The sequence below is a fragment of the Pristis pectinata genome, chromosome 3, assembly GCF_009764475.1.
Source record: "Pristis pectinata isolate sPriPec2 chromosome 3, sPriPec2.1.pri, whole genome shotgun sequence".
NCBI classification, from domain to species: Eukaryota; Metazoa; Chordata; class Chondrichthyes; order Rhinopristiformes; family Pristidae; genus Pristis; species Pristis pectinata.
This window is the reverse complement of record NC_067407.1, coordinates 69,354,458-69,366,566: the sequence shown is the minus strand read 5'-3', so window position 1 is coordinate 69,366,566 and position 12,109 is coordinate 69,354,458. Positions and strand designations below refer to the sequence as shown.

The 12,109-nt window shown below is 44.0% G+C and overlaps 1 protein-coding gene across 1 annotated transcript in view; it reads right to left on the bottom strand.

The window, feature by feature from the left end:
* Positions 1-6,365, bottom strand: part of sytl3 (synaptotagmin-like 3) — a 65,732-nt gene extending 59,367 nt beyond the window's left edge. The window contains exon 1 of the mRNA XM_052011205.1: positions 6,250-6,365. Coding sequence (XP_051867165.1) covers positions 6,250-6,359 — 110 coding nt within the window. The 5' untranslated portion in view covers positions 6,360-6,365. The remainder of the gene's footprint in view (positions 1-6,249) is intronic.
* Between the last annotated feature and the right edge of the window lie 5,744 nt (positions 6,366-12,109).

Genomic DNA, 12,109 nt, shown 5'->3' with positions numbered 1-12,109 from the left:
ACCCCATAACCCTCAATTCCTCAATCTTTCAAATATTTATCTATCTCCACCTTAAATATGTCTGATGATGTGGCCTCCACCACCCTCGGGGGCAAAGAATTCCAGAGATTCATCACCCTCTGAGAGAAGAAGTTTCTACACACCTCAGGTTCAAATGACCAGCCCTTACACATAGCTCAGGTTCTCTCAATTCCCAAAGCACGATGGTGATGAGGGAAGGGGCCATATTAGATCCTGTGTTGGGGAATGAGCCTGGCTGGGTGATCAAAGTTTCAATAGGAAAGCATTTTGTGAACAGTGACCATAATTCCTTTTGTTTTCAGATAGTTATGGACAAGTCTGGACGGTGGGGGGGAGGGGGGGTAATGAGGAGTGCTAAACTGGGGAAAGGCTGATTACAACAGTATTAGACAGGAGCTGGGGAGAGTAGATTGGGAGCAGCTGCTATTGGGTAAGTCCACATCTGACATGTGGGAGTGTTTTTACCTCTCGTTGTCACTCATTGTCTTGGTGTAGCAGCCAGCATAATCAAAGACCCCGCCCACCCAGGACATTCTCTCTTCTCTCCTCTTCCATCAGGTAGAAGATACAGGAGCCTGAGGGCACGTACCACCAGACTTAAGGACAGCTTCTACCCCCCTGTGATAAGACTATTGAACGGTTCCCTTATACAATGAGATGGACTATGACCTTACAATCTACCTTGTTGTGACCTTGCACCTTATTGCACTGCACTTTCTCTGTAGCTGTGACACTTTACTCTGTACTGTTATTGTTTTTACCTGTACTACATCAATGCACTCTGTACTAACTCAATGTAACGGCACTGTGTAATGAACTGACCTGTACGATTGGTATGCAAGACAAGTTTTTCACTGTACCTCGGTACAAATGACAATAATAAACCAATACCAATACCAAAACCAATAGAGTTCAGGACCAACATGTTCCTGTGAGGATGAAAGATAAGGATGGCGAAGTTCAGGAATCTTGGGTGACAAGAGATGTTATAAGTTTAGTCAAAAAGAAAAAGGAAACAAGGTTTAAAAAGCTGAACTCACACAAGGCCCTTAATGGAAGCAGGAAATAACAAACAAAATAATAGGAGGGGTAAAAAGGGCCATGAATGTCCTTGGTGAGTAGGACTAAGGAGAATCCCATTTTATATGTTTATTAGGAGCAGGAGGATAGCTGGGAAAGGGTAGGTTCACTCAAGGAAAAAGGAGATTTAAGCCTGGAGCCAGAGGAAGTGGGTGAGGTACTAAATGAATACTTTGCATCTGTATTCACCAAGGAAAAGGCCGTGGAGGATAGTGAAATCAGTGAGGGTATGTTGGTATTCTAGAGCACGTTGATATTAATAACAAGGAGGTGTTGTGTGTCTTGAAGAACATTAAGGTGGATAAGTCCCCAGGGCCTGATGGGATCCATCCCAGGATAATGAGGGAGGCAGGGCAGGAGATTGCTGGGCCTTGACAGGAATCTTTGTATCTTCTTTAGTCATGGACAAGGTGCCAGAAGACTGGAGAATAGCCAATGCTGTTCCTTGGTTTAAGAAGGACAATGCAGACAAAGGAGGAAATTATAGACTGATAAGCCTTATATTAGTGGCAGGGAAATTATTGGAGAAGATTTATAGGGATAGGATTTAGTCACCTCTGGAAAAGCATGGACTTATTAGGAAGAGTCAGCATGGCTTTGTGTGAGGGAGGTCTGGTCGCTTGATTTTGTTTTGGGTAAATGACAAAGAATGATTGATGAGGGTAGGTCAGTGGATGTTGTCTACATGGACATTAGTAAAGTATTTAGATGCAAAGGTCCCACATGTAGGCTGGTCCAGAAGATTAAGTCACAAGAGATCCATAGTGAGTTGGTAAGTTGGATACAAAATTGGCTTGGTCACAGAGGGTAGTGGTAGGGGGTGTTTTTCTGACTGGAGGTCAGTGGTGTTCCGCAAGGATCAGTACTGGGATCTCTGTTGTTTGTGTGATATATGTTAATGATTTGAATGAAAGTTAGCTGCTCTAATTAGTAGGTTTGCAGATGACTCGAACATTAATGGAGCTGTGGATAGTGAAGAAACTTGTCAAGGATACAGGATTTGCATCAGTTGGAAATTTGGGGTGTTGAAATGCAGATGGAGTTTAATGCAGACAACTGTGAGGTGTTGCAGTTTTGGAGGTCAAATGCAAGAGGAAAGTATTCAGTAAATGACAGGACTCTTAGAAACAGAGGGATAGTGGGTTCCAAGTCTGTAGCTCTCTGAAAGTGGCAACACAAGTAGATAGGGTGGTAAAGATGGCATATGGGACATTGAGTATAGAAAGTCACATTGCAGCTGTATAAGACTTCAGTTAGACTACATTTGGAGTATTTTGTACAATTCTGGTCACCACACTTTAGGAAAGACATGGAGGCTTTGGAGTGGATGCAGAAGTTTACCAGGATGCTGCCTAGATTAGGGGATATGTGCTATAAGGAGAGGTAGGAAAAACTAGGGGTTTGTTTTGGAGTGTCGGTGGCTAAGGGGAGACCTGATAGAAGTTTATAAAATTATGAGAGGCATAGATAGACAGTTGGTATCTTTTCCCCAGGGTCAAAAAGTCTAATACTAGAGGGCATGCATTTAAGGTGAGAGGGAGAAGTTTAAAGGAGATTTGCAGTCACCCACATGGGGGTGGAGGAGGTGGGGTAACTATGTGGCCCAGTCCTGCCACGGGGATTCCACACCAGTCACCCACACAGTGAGGGGGAGGACAAGAGCCAGTATTTCTTGTGTTGGGGTGAGTATGTTGTAGAAGGTAACAATTTCAGTCGTTTACACTAAGACAAGACAGTGTCTGTATCTAAATTTCTAAACCAAAGGATCATGATCAGAACAAGAGGCACAGTTTGCACTTTAACTGGAGGGGAACCAATATCCTGGCTGGGAGGTTCCGCTAGTGCTACTCAGGAGGGTTTAAACTAGTTTGGCAGGGGGATGGGAACCAGAGCACCAGGTCAGAAAGTGGAGGGACTGAGGGGAAGGTAGATGTCTTGACCAGTATATCTGTAAGGAAGGATGGGCAGGAGCAAGGTAATAGACATGATGGGATGGACGGGTTGAATGTTTATTTTGATACTAGGAGTATTAAGGGTAAGGGTGATGAACTTAGAGCATGGATCAGTTCATGAAACTATGATGTTGTGGTCATTACAGAAACTTGGTTGAGAGAGGGACAGGACTGGATGTTTAATGTTCCAGGGTTTCGACACTTTAGAAAAGATAGAGAGGGAGGTAAAAGGGGGTGTGGGGGGGGGGGTGGTTTGCCGGCAAGGATTTGGACTATTAGTCAGGGACAATATCACAGTTGCACTCAGAGGAGACATAATTGATGGCTCATCCACTGAGTCTATGTGCAGAGAACTCAAAATTAAGAAAGGGATTATATGACATAGCCCCCCAATAGCCACCGGGACATTGAGGAACAGATATGCAGGCAGATTAGGGAAAGGTGTAAAAACAGCAGGGGTTGTTCTAGTGGGGGACTACAACTTCTCTAATATAGACTGGGACCTCCTTAGTGCAAGGGGTTTAGATGGAGCAGAGTTTGGTGCATCCAGGAGGGTTTCTTAAATCCGTATGTAGATAGTCCAACGAGAGGAGGGGCCATACTGGACCCGGTGTTGGGAAATGAGCCTGGCCAGGTGACTGACCTTTCATTTGGGAAACAGTGATCATAGCTCCTTAAATTTTGAGATAGCTATAGATAAGGATAAGTATGGACCTTGTGAGAGAGTATTTAATTGGAGCAGGGCAAGTTATGGGAGTATTAGGCAGGAACCAGGGAGATTTAATTAGGAACAGCTGTTTTTGGGCAAGTCCACATCTGACATGTGGAGGGTGTTTAAAGACCAACTGCACAGAGTACAGGACAGTTACATTCCAGTAAGAAGAAAGGACAAGGATAGCAATGTAAAGTAGCCTTGGATGTCAAGAGAGGTGGTGAATTTAGTCAAGAAGAAAAAGGAAGCATATGTAAGATTTGGGAAGCTAAAGTCAAACAGAACCCTTGAGGATTATAAAGAAGCTAGAAAAGAACTCAAGAAGGGAATTAGGAGAGCCAGGAGGGGCCATGAAAAGTCCTTGGCATGTAGTATTAAAGAGAATCCTAAGGCATTCTATACAAACATCAAGAGCAAGAGGATAACTAAGGAGAGGATAGGACCATTCAAGGATAAGGAGCGAACATGTGCTTGAAGGCAGAGGACATGGGAGAGGTCCTCAATGAGTACTTTGTGTTGGTATTTACCATTGAGAAGGATGTGAAGGATAGTTAGATTGGTGCGGAGCATGCTAATATGCTCAGGCATTTTGAGATAAAGAAAGAGGTAGTGTTGGGTCTCCTAAAGAACATTAAGGTGGATATCCCCAGAGCCTATAGGATATATCCTAGGTTGTTGAGAGAGGCATGAGATGAGATTGCTGGGGCCTTTACTAAGGTCTTTGTGTCCTCTCTAGCCTCAGATGAGGCCCTGGAGGACTGGCAATTAGCTAAAGTTGCTCCATTATTCAAGAAAGGAAACAGCGATAATCCTGAAAACTATAGACCAGCAAGACTCACATCAGCTGTAGGGAAGCTATAGGAGAAGATTCTTAGGGACAGGATTTATGAGTATTTGGAAAAGGATGGTCTAATTAGGGACAGTCAGCAAGGCTTTTTGTGGGGGAAGTTGTGTCTTACTAACTTGAGTTTTTCGAGGAGGTGATGAAGGTGATTTATGAAGGTGTAGCTGTGGATGTTGTCTACATGGATTTTAGTAAGCCGTTTGACGAAGTCCCTCATGGTAGGCTGGCCGTTTGGATTCAGAATTGGCTTGCCCATAGAAGACAGAAGGCAGTGGTCAATGGGACTTATTTTAGCCAGAGGTCCGTGACTAGTGGTGCTCCACAGGGATCCGTACTGGGACCTCTGCTGTTTGTGATATATGTAAATGACTTGGAAGAAAATGTGGATGGGTGAGTCAGTAAGATCGCAGATGATGCAAAGATTAGTGGTGTTGTGGATGGTGTAGAAGGTTGCCAATCAATGCAGTGAGATATAGATCAGTTGCAGACATGGGGGGAGAAATGGCAGATGGTGTTTAATCCAGCCAAGTGTGAGGTGTTGCACTTTGGGAGATCAAATGTAAAGGGACAGTACACAGTCAATGGAAAGACCCTTAACAGTGCTGTTGTACAGAGGGATCTAGAGGTCCAAGTCCTTAGCTCCCTGAAAGTGGCTGCAGAAGTTGATAGAGTAGTAAAGAAGGCATATGGCAGCATGCTTGTCTTTATTAGTCGAGGCAATGAGTTCAAGAGTCAGGAAGTTATGTTGCAGCTTTATAAAACTCTGGTTAGGCTGCATTCAATTCTGGTTACCACACTATAGGAAGGATGTGGAGGCTTTGGAGAGGGTTCGGAAGAAGTTTACCAGGACGCTGCCTGGATTAGAGGGCATGTGCTATAAGGAGAGGTTGGACAGACTTGGGTTGTTTCTCTGAAGCAGCAGAGGCTGAGGGGAGACCTGATAGAAGTTTATACGTAAGATTATGAGAGGCATAGATAGAGTGGACAGCCGATATCTTTTTCCCAGGGCTGAGATGTCTAATACGAGGGGGCATGCATTTAAGATAAGAGGGGGTATGTTCAAAGGAAATGTGTGGGGCAGTTTTTTTACATAGAGATTGGTGGGTGCCTGGAATGTGCTGCCGGGGTGGTGGAGGCAAATATGATAGAGGTGTTTAAGAGGCTCTTAGATAGGCACATGAATGTGTAGAGAATGGAGGGATGTGGACATTGTGTAGGCAGAAGGGGTTAGTTTAGTTAGGTATTTAATTATTAGTTTAATTAGTTTGGCACAACATGGTGGGCCAAAGGGTTTGTTCCTGTGCTATACTGTTCTATGTTCTATTTCTGTACTGAAGATCAAACCGAACAATATAAAGGATCAGTGTCAAGCCTCTGGTCATCCTGCTGAAGACACATGGGGACAAGCATGTATTGAGTTTTCCACTCCTTCCACCGGCATCAACACTTTCTGAACACTGACTTCACAAACGTTGCCATACCCATTTGCCCAACACAGCTGCAGAACATTCTACCAGGAATCATTTGATGACAAATGTGTCTTAGGCCACCTCAATATTTGAATAGATGCCTTTGGTGCTCAGGTGCCAGGTACCTTACTGAAACTTTCGCAGGGTGGGTCTGACTTTTATGTTGCTCACCTTATCCGTTCTTCTTCCACTTTTCGTAGCTTTTCATCCCGTTGAAGGACCTCCAGAACTTTGTCCCTTTCTCGATCTTTGAGAGATTTAATATCAATTTCCAGATTCATTCTGCTCTCAGTCCAGTCAAACTCCTGAGGTTTTAAACTACAAGGCAAGGCAGGATTCCAGGTACAGTAACTGAGAAAAATTATGTAGATCAGACAGGAAGACCCTTTGTTGGCTTCCTGCTATTATGTAGTATCAGCAGAATAGCGATAACGATATTGAGCTCAGCTCCAGGGTATTCCAATCTTAACTTGAAGCAGTTTTTAACACCTTCTGACTGCCAATTTATAAACTTATTGCTTCCTCTTTCTTTTGGCTTGAAAACATTCAGAATCGTCTCCTCTGAAAGATAAGTGGTTAGAGAGAAAAAAATTGTAATTCTTTAAAGTAACAGAGAAAAACTGAACAAAACTTATAACTTAGATCCAAAACTATAACTCAACCTGAGTGAGTGCTGGTGTAAAATTCTGCTACATGATAATCAATCAACACCTCTAACTTGATTCAGAGAGAGCCTTTAATGCAGAAAATGTCCCATAATATGTTGACATTTCTCACAATACGACTACTCTCACAGCACCTACCAAACCCTAAACCTCTGTGACGAAGGAGGAGAAGGGCAGCAAACATGTGGAAACACCACCACCTGCAGATTCTACACACTCTCCTGATTTACAGAAGTATCAGTGGATCCAAGTCCTGGAACAGCACTGTGGGAGCACCTTCACCAGAAGGACTGCTGCAATTCAAGGTGGCAACACCACCACCTTCTCGAGGGCAATTAGGGATAGGTAATAAATGCTGGCCTTACCAGTGGCATCCAGATCACAGAAAATGAATAAGAAAGTATTTATCTTCACAGCAATCTAATATCAAGTCACCCAGAATACCCTCTGTTTGTGTTGCCCAGCAACATGAACCCTATATTGCACATGTAACTGCACTGTGGAAGAAGTTTTTTACCTCTCGCTGCCCTGGCGAAGCAGCCAGCATAATCAAAGACCCCACCCACCCGGGTCATTCTCTCTTCTCTCCTCTTCCATCAGGTAGAAGATACAGGAGCCTGAAGAACAGCTTCTATCCCACTGTGATAAGACTATTGAATGGTTCCCTTATGGACTCTGACCTCACAACCTACCTTGTGACCTTGCACCTTATTGTCTACCTGCACTGCACTTTCTCTGTAGCTGTGACATTTTACTCTGTACTGTTATTGTTTTTACCTGTACTACCTGAATGCACTCTGTACTAACTCAATGTAACTGCACTGTGTAATGAATTGACCTGTACGATCGGTATGCAAGTCAAGTTTTTCACTGTACCTCGGTACAAGTGACAATAATAAACCAATACCAATACCAAGAAACATGGCTGAGAATTGTTGTTATTTTTTAAATTTTGTTGCATCATCAGAACAAAGTCTGAAGTCGTTCTTCTGGCCTCACACAATTTTTACGCAGGTAGTGTATTTATCAGATTACATTAAGCTGTGCAGCAAATGACTGCTTGAAGTCACAGAAAACTAACTGGAATTGCATTGCAGACATATGTCCCTGACCTCAGCTCTGCCAAATGGCCAATTCTGCCAGTGGAAGGCATGAGAAATCAAACAAATCACAAACTACACAGCCCTCAGCACCCAAAGGTAGAATGGGGATTCTGACAAAGGGAAAGCTTGTATCTATAAAGCTACTGCCAAGGTCTTAATCATGACAGATCTTGCTTTAGCAGATTGTAGTATAGACCTAGAATTACTTTGGGTGGAGCTAGGAAGTGTCAAGGGACAGGAAATATATGTGGCAGTTGTTTTAGATCTCTGAATATGAGTCATGGTGAGATAGGAGTCTGTGGTGACTGGTGGACTAAGGAGGGGTGTAAGATGACAAGCAGGGGAGGGGAAGGGGGTGGAATTAGGGAACAGTGGCAGATGAATGATAGTTGGAGGCAGACAAAAGAAGAGCCAAAGATTCATGTGCATCTCCTCCAACTTAGTCTACTGCATTTGATGCTCCTGATGTGGCTCCCCTACATCAGTGAGACCAGGTGCAGACTGGGCGACCATTTTGCAGAACACCCACACTCATCCCAAGCTCTCGGTTGCAGACCATTTCAACTCCATCCCCATTCCCACTGTGACCTGTCCATCTTTGGCCTTGTCTACTGCCAGGGTGAGGTCCAACATCTTATATTCCACCTGGGTAGTCTACAACCCAATGGCATGAACATTGAGTTTTCCAATTGAAGGTAACCCTCCCCTCCGGAGGGTGTTTCCTCCTTTTTTCCCCCCTCTCTCTTCTTCTGATCCTCCTCTGGTCCTCCCATTTTTGTCTCCTTTCCCTCAAACCCACCCCTCCAACCCCCATCACACTTCTCCATCCTCCTCCCCCTCCTGGCTCCATCCACCCACTGAACACACACAGTTCACACACAGGTTCCCTGCTCCCCACCTATCTGGTTCTCATTCCATCTGCTGTTCACCTCTCCCCTAATGGTTCCCATTATCACCTCCTTTGAAGGAGGCATGGGTCAGGCACAGGCAGCTGGGATCAAGTGAATCCCTGGAGGAGAATAACAGATGCAGGAATGTACTCAAGTAGGAAATCAGAAGGCCAAAAAGGGGGCATGAGACAGCTTTGGCAGAGGAGATTGAGGAGAATCCAAAGTGATCTTATAAGGGAGATAGAGTAACTAGAGAGAGAATAGGGGCTCTCAAAGATCAAAGTGGACATCTTTGTGTGGAGCCACAGGAGATGGGTGAGGTCCTTAATGAATATTTCCCCTCTGTTTTTACTGTGGAGAAGGGAATGAGACTTTGGACTTTGAGATAGTTCATGACGAGGTATTGGAGATAGTCTGAATTACAGCAGAGGAGGTACTGGATGTCTTAAAACAAACGAAGATAGATAAATCTCCAGGGCCTGACCACATATATCTAAAAACACTGTAGGAAGCTAGATAACAGATTGCGGGAGCCCTGGCTGAGATATATGGATCATGGTTAGCCACAGGTGAAGTGCCAGAAGACTGGAGGATAGCTAATGTTGTGCCTTTATTTAAGAAGGGCTGCAGAGAAAAACCTGGTAAGTATAGACCAGTAAGCCTAACATCTGTGGTAGGTAAGTTACTTGAGGGAATTCTGAGGGATAAGATAGTCAAGCATTTGGAAAGACAAGGGTTGATGAGGGATAGTCAGCACAGTTTTCTATGTGGGAGATCGTGTCTCACAAATTTGATTGACTTTTTTGAAGAGGTAGCCAAGAAGGTCAATGAGGCCAGGGCAGTAGCAGTAGTCTATATGTACTTCAGTAAGGCCTTTGATAAGCTTCTGCATGGTAGGCTGCTATGGAAAGTTAGATCACATAGGATCCAGGGAGAGCTAGCTAATTGGATACAGAATTGGCTCGATGGTAGGAAGCAGAGGGTGATGGTGGAAGGTTGCTTTTCGGACTGGAGGCCCAGGGCTCACCCAAAGGGCTCACCTGAATATTGAACCCAAAGGGGACCAATATCCTAGAAGGCAGGTTTAATAGAGCTGTTAGGGAGGGTTTAAACTAATTTGGCAGGGGGATGAGAACCGGAGTGATAGGGCTGAGGAAAGGGAAAACAGTAATAAATCAAAGATAGCATGCAGTAAAGAGGACAGGAAGGACAGGCAGGTGATGGGGCAAATTTGCAACCAGTGGGATGAGTTGCAGCGCAATAGAGTTGCAGTGCAATCAAAGCAAAAAGTATCAAATACTGGACTTAAAATATTATACTTAGATGCACAAAGCATAAGAAATAAGGTGGATGATCTTGAAATACAGCTACAGATTGGCAGGTATGATGGTGTGGCCATCACTGAGACGTGGCTAAAGGATGGATGTCTTTAGGAGCTGAACGTCCAAGGATACACAGTGTATCGGAAGGATAGGCAGGTAGGCAGAGGGGGTGGCGTGGCTTTGCTGGTAAGAAATAATATTAAATCATTAGAAAGAGGTGATATAGGATCAGAAGGTGTAGAACGTTTATGGGTTGAGTTAGGAAATCGCAAGGGTAAAAGGACCCTGATGGCAGTTATATACAGGACTCCAAACAGCTGTTGTGATGTGGATTACAAATTATAACAGGAAATAGAAAAGGCTTGTCAGAAGGGCAATGTTATGATAATTGTGGCGGATTTTAACATGCAAGTGGATTGGGAAAATCGGGTTGGTACTGGATCTCAAGAATGCCTACGAGATGGCTTTTTAGAACAGCTTGTTGTTGAGCCTACTAGGGGATCAGCAGTACTGGATTGGGTATTGTGTAATGAACCAGAGGTGATTAAAGAGCTTAAGGTGAAGGAACCCTTAGGAGGCAGTGATCACAACATGATTGAGTTCACTTTGAAATTTGAGAAGGAGAAGCCGAAATCCGATGTGTCGGTATTTTAGTGGGGTAAAGGAAATTACAGTGACATGAGAGAGGAACTGGCCAAAGTTGACTGGTAAGGGACACTAGCAGGAAGGACAGCAGAGTAGAAATGGCTGGAGTTTCTGAGAGACTGAGGAAAGTACAAGACAGATATATTCCAAAAAAGAAGAAATTTTCGAATGGAAAAAGGACACAACCGTGGCTGAGAAGAGAAGTCAAAGCCAAAGTAAAAGCAAAGGAGAGGCCATACAAGGAAGCTGAATTTAGTGGGAAGATAGAGGATTGGGAAGCTTTTAAAAACTTACAAAAGGCAACTAAGAAGGTCATTAGGAAGGAAAAGATGAACTACGAAAGGAAGCGAGCAAATAATATCAGAGGATACTGAAAGCTTTCTCAAGTATATAAAGAGTAAAAGACAGGCAAGAGTAGATATAGGACCGATAGAAAACAACGCTGGAGAAATTGTAATGGGAGAAAAGGAGATAGCAGAGGAACTGAATGAGTATTTTGCATCAGTCTTCACTGAGGAAGACATCAGCAGTATACCGGACACTCAAGGGTGTCAGGGAAGAGAAGTGTGTGCAGTCACAATTACAACAGAAAAGGTACTCAGGAAGCTGTATGGTCTAAGGGTAGATAAATCTCCCAGACAGAAGGGATGCACCCTCGTGTTCTGAAGGAAGTAGCTGTTGAGACTGCGGAGGCTTTAGTAATGATCTTCCAAGAATCAATAGATTCTGGCAATGGTTCCAGAGGACAGAAAATTGCATATGTCACTCGGCTATTTAAGAAGGGTGCAAGGCAGCAAAAAGGAAATTATAGACCAGTTGGCCTGACATCAGTGGTTGGGAAGTTGTTGGAGTCGATTGTCAAGGATGAGGTTACGGAGTACCTGGAGGCACATGACAAGATAGGCCGAACTCAGCATGGTTTCCTTAAAGGAAAAACCTGCCTGACAAACCTATTGCAATTTTTTGAGGAAATTACAAGCAGGCTAGACAAAGGAGATGCAGTGGATGTTGTGTATTTGGATTTTCAGAAGGCCTTTGACAAGGTGCTGCACATGAGGCTGCTAAACAAGCTAAGAGCCCGTGGAATTATAGGAAAGTTAAGAGCATGGATAGAGCATTGGCTGATTGGCAGGAAACAGAGAGTGGGAATAAAGGAATCCCATTCTGGTTGGCTGCCGGTTACCAGTGGTGTTCCATAGAACCATAGAACTATACAGCACAATACAGGGTCTTCAGCCCACCATATTGTGCTGACTTTTAAAGCATGCCTAAGACTATCTAACCCCTTCCTCCCACATATCTCTCTAATTTAAAGTCCTCCATATGCTTATCTAACAATCTCTTGAACTTGACCAACGTACCTGCCTCCACCACTACCCCAGGCAGTGCATTTCATGCACCAACCA